Below are 7,048 nucleotides of genomic sequence, written 5' to 3'. Positions count from 1 at the left end.
ACCCAGGCTGGAGTGCAATGGCACAATCTCCGCTCACTACAACCTCCGCCTCCCGGGTTCTAGCGATTCTCCTGCTTCAGCCTCCTAAGTAACTGGCATTACAGATGTCTGCCACCACACCTGGCTAATGTTTTTGTATTTTTAATAGATGTGGGGTTTCATCATGTTCGCCAGGCTGATCTCAAACTCCCAACCTCAGGTGATCTACCTGCCTCGGCTTCCCAAAGTGCTGGGATTACAGGCGTGAGCCACAGTGCCTGGCATCATATATAAAATTTAACCCTGGCCAGGCATGGTGGTTCACGCCTGTAATCCCAGCACTTGGGAGGCCGAGGCAGGCGGATCACAAGGTCAGGAGTTTGAGACCAGCCTGGCCAACATGGTGAAACCCCGTCTCTGCTGAAAATACAAAAAACTTAGCCAGGCGTGGGCACCTGTGATCCCAGCTTCTTGGGAGGCTGAGGCAAGAGAATTTCTTGAACTCAGGAGGTGGAGGTTGCAGTGAGCTGAGATCATGCCACTGTACTCCAGCCTGGGGGACGGAGCAAGAATGTTTTGAAAAAAAAATTAACCCCAAATGGGTTAAATACATATAAATACATATGTACATATAAAAACTAAAAGTACAAAACTTCTGTTCTTCAAAAGATCCTGTTCAGAAAATGAAAAGGCAAATCACAGATCATAAAAAAATTTGCAAAATGCATTATCTGATAAAGGACTGGTTTCTAGAAGACATAAAGAACTCTCACAACCCGATACAAACAGCCCACTTTGTTTTGCCGCTTGTGTGACCGCTGGTGAGTCACAGACCCTCTCTGAGCCTCAGTTTCTTCATCCGTACGGGATCTAGTCACCACTGTCGTGGCGCGTCATTCTCCCACGCAAACCCTTTCTGCAGAGCAGCTCCGTATGTTGTCTGCAGGTTGGCGCCGGTGCGAGATAAAACACGGAAACGGTGTGTGTGATGGAAGTGTTCATGGCAATTTGACAGTGCTGCAGTGTTCAGGCACGTGATTTGATTTCACATCTTACAAAAGCGTGGGTCACAATGCAGTGGAAATTAAAAAAACACAACCTGACCCTTCTCTTCCCACATCCCCAGATTTTCCGTGTTCCAGCCACACTCCAGGGTTTTCCCCATTCCTCAAACGCCTGAACACCTGCCTGCCTTAGAACATCAGCGTCTGTGGGTCCCTCTGCCTGGAATGTTCCTGCCAACCTGCAGAGAGCCGGCCACCTTGTCAGTCGGGTCTAGGGCTGATGCCGCCCTCTCAGTGAGGCCTCCCTGCGTGGCTGAAGCTCTGTGCTGACTGCAGAGGCTTCGCCCACCGGCTGGGGTTGTCTGTGGCCCGTGGGCCTCCTGCGTTGTGCACTCTGTGGGTCTCCTGTTCACTGTTGTCTCTGCTTCCTAGAACTGTACCTCATGCAATATTGGCTAAATAACTGCAAGAGAAAGGCAACTGCCACCACGCCTTGCTAGGTTTTTTGTATTTTTTTGCATTTTTAGTAGAGACGGGGTTTCGCCATGTTGGCCAGGCTGGTCTCAAACTCCCGACCTGGAAGGTTGCCGTGAGGTTTGATACGATGACGGACACTTCGTGCCTGTGCAGTAGGTCTGCTGAAAACGTTAGCCTCAGGCTCCTACCCCCGATCTAGCCTGCACAAGCAATTTACAGTCGAGTGGTGCAGATGTGAAGTGAGTTACAGAGATGTATAGCTCCGATTGTGACACTGCCAGGAAGGACAGAGTGGGAAGGCTCAGGGAAGGCTGAGAGGATGACAGCTTTAGAAGGATAGGTGCTCTGGGCTAGGAGAAGGGCCCTGTGTGCACATGTGTGTGTGTGTGCACGTGTTCTTGTGTGTGCATGCAGATGTGTCTGCTGTGTGCATGTGTGCACACAGGCGTCCGTGAAGGAATGATCCAGTCAGAGGAAACGGCATGTGTGAGGCTCTGAGCAGGAAAAAGCATAACGGTCAAGCAGTGAGAAGAGGTTGTTTTGGGTGGGTGAGGTAAGCGAGGTGGCCACAGAGCAAGGTGATGCTGGGACCGCCACGGGGCTGGAGCCAGCCTGCTTTGCAGACCCAGCCTTGTTCTCATGTCCTTTGTGCTGGCTGGTTGCAGAGGGTCATGTGGTGTCTGCCTTTGTGAAGTAGGACTCCTGAAGCGACTTGCAACTGGAAGAAAGCCAGCCCAAGGCACCCATGTCCCATCCCCTCGTCATACACAGGGGAAAACGGAGTCCCTGAGAGGGCACGGACCTGCCCGGGTTCTGCCCCAGGGTGGCAGCCGATGCACTGAGCTCCCTTCGCAGACAGGGCCACTCAGTGTGAGTTTCTGTTTATGCAGGAACCAGAGGAGCTTTGGGAAAAAGTGCCTCCAGCCCTGCCCCTCCTCTGCTGGGAGTCTGCTGCTGGTTAACATCCGTAGTTGTAACAGGGTCTATGAGTTAAGGCGTTGGTTGCCAATGTCAGAAATCACCCAGGGTGTTGGAATCTGGGTGGCTGTAGAGACAGCCTGGAGCTGGGCAGGGCTCAGTCAGGGTGCCTGGGCCCCACGGGCCAGAGCAGGTGCCGTGCTTAGGCGGCGCTGCACTGGGGTGGTGAGAGCAGTCGGGACCTGCTACCCTGCAGGAAAAAGTCAGTTTCCCCAGGGAATCGAGGAAAGGGGAAAGGATGCCGACAGCCCACCGGCGGCAAGAGGGTGCTGGTGGATGGCCAGGCCCCGTCTGCTCCCGCCCCTGGGGAGCGCCAGCACCCCGCTTGCTGTCCCTCAGCCCAGACACGCCCTGCCCCATTTTCGTTAGCACCTGGAACGAGCTTTGTGCTAGGGGTGCCCCTGGGGTCAGCTTGCCTGTCCTGAAGACAACCTTCCTTGGGCAGCCTGTGGCTTCTTTGTGGGCCTGTGGGTGTTATGTAACTCACTGTTTAAGAGGGCCTTGACAACTGTCACCTGCTGTAGGCTCCCTGAGGGCAGGAACTGCTTTTTGTCTTGGTTTTCTTTGTTCAGTGCCTAACAGAGTGCACTACCCTAATGCAGGTGCGGCAGGAGGTGGCAGTGGCCCAGTGGGCGGCGGGGGTGGCAGACATGGCTGCCCTCTGCTCCCTGCACCTGGGTGGTGCTGCGCAGTGTTCGCTGGTGTGTTAGGAGCAGGCCTGGGTTTGCTGTGACTGCTGCTTTCCAGCTACTGGGGTGTGGACCAGCCACGCGCACTCCCTGAGTGCCGGCGTCCTGGGCTGGAGGGCTGGACTCTTCCCAGCACTGACTGCCTCGACGTCAGGCCCCGTCCCTCCATGCCCCTGTTAGCTGAGGTCTAGGCTGGCCCCTGCCCTGGCTCTTGATCGACTCCCAGTTCTGATGTCACTTTCTTCTCACCACCCGCCCTGCCTGCTGGCGTCCAGTATGCCTGGGTAGAGAAGCACCTCGGCCCTGACTTTCTGGAGCAGATTGTGCTGACCAGAGACAAGACCGTGGTCTCTGCTGACCTTCTCATAGACGACCGGCCGGACATCACAGGCAAGTGGCCTGCGGCAGGTGAGGAGCACGTGGGGAGGGCCCGCGCCTTGGCCCCCTTCTCCGGGGCAGTGAGCGCTCAGTTGCCTCCTGCCTCTACCAGCCCCCCTTAGTTACCAGCTGTTTGCCAGGCACTGAGCTCCTCCCCTCCGTGTGGGCTGTGGCCTGGTGCTCCTGGGAGCTGGGAGGAGTGGGTGCTGGCCTCAGGGTTAGCTTGAGGGGTGGCCTTGGGTGAGTCCCTTCAGCTCCAAAGCCTTTACTTCCTCATGTAACACGGGGACTCAATTCTGGTTTCCAAAGGTTTGTTTTTAGCAACAAAACCCTTTTTTCTCCCAAAAGCCATGTGGACTAATGTAATGAATGACAGGAGGGCGGAGCAGAGCTCCTGCGGGGAAGGCGGCTTGGGACAGAAGACCCTCCTCCCAAAAATCAAACAAGCCAGTCAGTGTCGAACTGAACTGCGTAGAAAGGAGAGGGAGACCGGTGGCGCGGTGACTCACGCCTGTAGTCCCAGCACTTTGGGAGGCTGATGCAGGTGGATGGCTTGAGCCCAGGAGTTTGAAACCACCCTGGCCAACATAGCGAGACCCTGTCTCTACTAAAGATACAACAATTATCTGGGCGGGATGGTTCATGCCTGTAGTCCCAGCCACTCCAGGGGCTGAAGTGGGAGGATTGTTTGAGCCCATGAGTTGGAGACCAGCCTTGGCAACTGGTGAGACTCCTGTCCCTACAAAAAAAAACAAAAAAATTAGCCAGTCTTGGTGGCGCATGCCTGTGGTCCCTGCTAGTCTGGTGGCTGAGGTGAGAGAATCACCTGAGCCGGGGAGGTAGAGGCTGCAGCAAGCTGTGATTGCACCACTGCACCCCAGTCTGGGCGACGGAGTAAGACCCTGTCTCAAAAAAAACAAAACAAAACAGGAGAGGGGAAGCTTATTGGTTTAGCTAACTGAAAACGGGTAAGGAAAGCTTCGGCCATGGAATCTTTTCTCTGCTTCACGGCTCTGTCCTGGCCTGGCTCTCCAGCATCCCTGGACAGCCGTCTCCTCCTGGAAGCCGTCCGGTCTTTTGGACACCCCAGTGGGAAAATACCTTCTAGTTTTTCCCTGATGGTTTTGGAACTGGCTTGGGAAACATGCCACCTCCGTCACTTCGTCCAGAGGGTGGACCCCACGAGTGCACCCGCCCCACCCTCCCCAGCCTCGTGGGCTCCCAGGAGAGCCGGGGCAGACAGTGGCCTGTGGGGGCCCATGACCTTGAGGGCCCAGAGGCCGGCTTGGCCTCCATCTCCAGCCACAGGGAGCTGGGGCAGGTGCATATTCCAAAGGGGTGGCGTCCCACTGGCATCACCAGTGTGGACATGAGGGCTTGGAGCCTGGGGAGGCTGCAGGGCCTGTGGTCAGCGGCTGGGGAGCTGCAGAGCTGCTGCCACTTGGCCTTCCCACAGCAGGCCAGCAGGATGGCGGGGCATGGAGAGGGAAGTCGGGGGAGCACCGGGTGGCATGAACCAGCACATGTCCCTCAGCAGTGCTGGTGGTGATGGCAGCCCGCAGTCAGTCCCTGTCCACCGAGCACTGGCTGCACATGCTGAGGGCCCCCTTGCCACATCTCACACCATCCTCACACCCGCTGTGAGGCAGGGGCGCGTGCACTTACCACTCCACAGAGGAAACAAGTTTTGGCAAGGCCAGAGGCCTGCCTGGATACCCAGGTTTCTGCCCTCGGCAGCTGCGTCCCAGGTCTCCGCGGCTGAGCTGATGCCACTTTCCCACCCACAGGGGCTGAGCCAACCCCCAGCTGGGAGCACATCCTCTTCACTGCCTGTCACAACCGGCACCTGCAGCTGCAGCCCCCCCGCCGCAGGCTGCACTCGTGGGCAGACGATTGGAAGGCCATTCTGGACAGCAAGCGGCCCCGCTGAGCTGAGCTGGACTGTGCTTCGTGGGGCTCCCAGCTGGGGGCCTGTGGGGTCCATGTGCTGGCCTGGGGGTCCCTCCCAGACTCCCGGGGCCCATGACCTCCTGCTGCATGTCCTTTCCCTTCCCCAGCCCTGCCAGGCCTTAACCTGATCTCAGGGCAGGGCTGGGCCCTCCAGGCCCTTGGACACAGACACGTGGTCCCAGGCCATTCAGCCTGACCTCAGGCAGCAGGCTGCAAGCTGCCAGAAGCCGGGGGGCTCAGGACAGGGAGGAGGTGGGGCCACTGTTTGGGGGCTGGTGGCCCTCTCCACTCCCTAGCAAGTTCTCTGAGGCGGTGGGGGGGTTCCCTTTTCCTGGGTCTGCAGCCATCAGCAAGGAGGGCCAGGAACCTGGCGACCAAGGTGCTTCCAGGTGGGGATGAGCCCCTCATGGTCTCAGCCACGGCACCCCTTATTCCAGCGGCCCTGCCACAGCACCCCTTATTCCAGCGGCCCTGCCCCGCCTGCTCACCCCACACGACCTGCCGTGTATTCAGCAAACACTCATTAGGTGACAGCGGCCACCAGGCTCTGTGCTGGGGGACAACGATACCGGCCCTGGCCTCAACCAGCTCAGAGGTTTCTCGCACCTCTGTCCCCAGGGCCCCACTCAGGGCCCAGCAGAGAGTCCGTCGGCTTGAACGTGTGTTGAGTGCATGAAAAATAAATGCTGTTCACGTGTGTAGCTCAAGGCTGTGGTCTGCCCCCAGGTCCTCTGGCGTCTGCCCTCCTGGCTTGACCCAGGTTCAAGTCTTGTGTCTGGGGAATTCCACTGCACTGAAGACAGGTGGAGGAAGGCATGACTTCAGCCCCTGCCTCACAGGCTGGGCCCTAGTGGGGGACCCTCTGGTGGGTGAGGCTTCGGAGATGGGCCCCGTGCCTCTTTCCCGCACCTGCCCCAGTGCCCAGAGCTGGGTCCCCCATCCTCTGCTCTTCTCCCAAGGCCAAGTTTCTGTGGGATTGCAGGAGTCCTGGGGAGAAGGCTGGTGTCAGAGCCTCAGCTTCTGTTCCTTTTCACCCACTGGGGAGTGACAGCTCGAACCAGGCACCTCCCCGCTGCCCTTTGGAGAGGTTTTGGGGCCGCTTTCTGTCCCTATGCCCTTCCCTTACTGTTTTGGCCACACTCCTATCATGGCCCTTGAAGGGAACAGGGGTTTCTCACACCCCTAACCCACCCCAGCTCTGGGCCTTACTGGCAGGCCCTTCTGCCTTAACGTGGCAGAGATGCTTTGGGCTGCCCTGGAGGCAGGGCCAGATAGGAGAGAAGACAAGGGGAGGTGCCCACGGCTCAAAGCTGGCTGAGCTTTTGGATGTTCCTGTCCTTACAGTCTCAGGAGCTTGGGCTCCGTCACCCACCTTAGTGAGGAAGGACTCCTCCAAGCACCATCACCCAGCTTAGGGAGGGAGGACTCCTCCAGGCGCCATCACCCAGCTTAGGGAGGGAGGACTCCTCCAGGCTCCATCACCCCAGCTTACGGAGGGAGGACTCCTCCAGGCGCCATCACCCAGCTTAGGGAGGGAGAGGGAGGGAGGACTCCTCCAGGCTCCATCACCCAGTTTAGGGAGGCAGGACTCCT

The 7,048-nt window shown here is 58.0% G+C and overlaps 1 protein-coding gene across 1 annotated transcript in view; it reads left to right on the top strand.

Annotated features, from left to right (window-relative positions):
• The window catches only part of NT5M (5',3'-nucleotidase, mitochondrial), a 24,618-nt gene extending 18,462 nt beyond the window's left edge, over positions 1–6,156 (top strand). Inside the window, exons 4-5 of the mRNA XM_037733593.1 lie at positions 3,403–3,535; positions 5,293–6,156. Coding sequence (XP_037589521.1) covers positions 3,403–3,535; positions 5,293–5,435 — 276 coding nt within the window. The 3' untranslated portion in view covers positions 5,436–6,156. The remainder of the gene's footprint in view (positions 1–3,402; positions 3,536–5,292) is intronic.
• Positions 6,157–7,048: the final 892 nt, after the last annotated feature.

This window comes from Cebus imitator, unplaced genomic scaffold, assembly GCF_001604975.1.
Source record: "Cebus imitator isolate Cc_AM_T3 unplaced genomic scaffold, Cebus_imitator-1.0 Scaffold538, whole genome shotgun sequence".
NCBI lineage: Eukaryota > Metazoa > Chordata > Mammalia > Primates > Cebidae > Cebus > Cebus imitator.
Note: the sequence above shows the minus strand (reverse complement) of the source record. Positions and strands in the feature narration are given on the sequence as shown.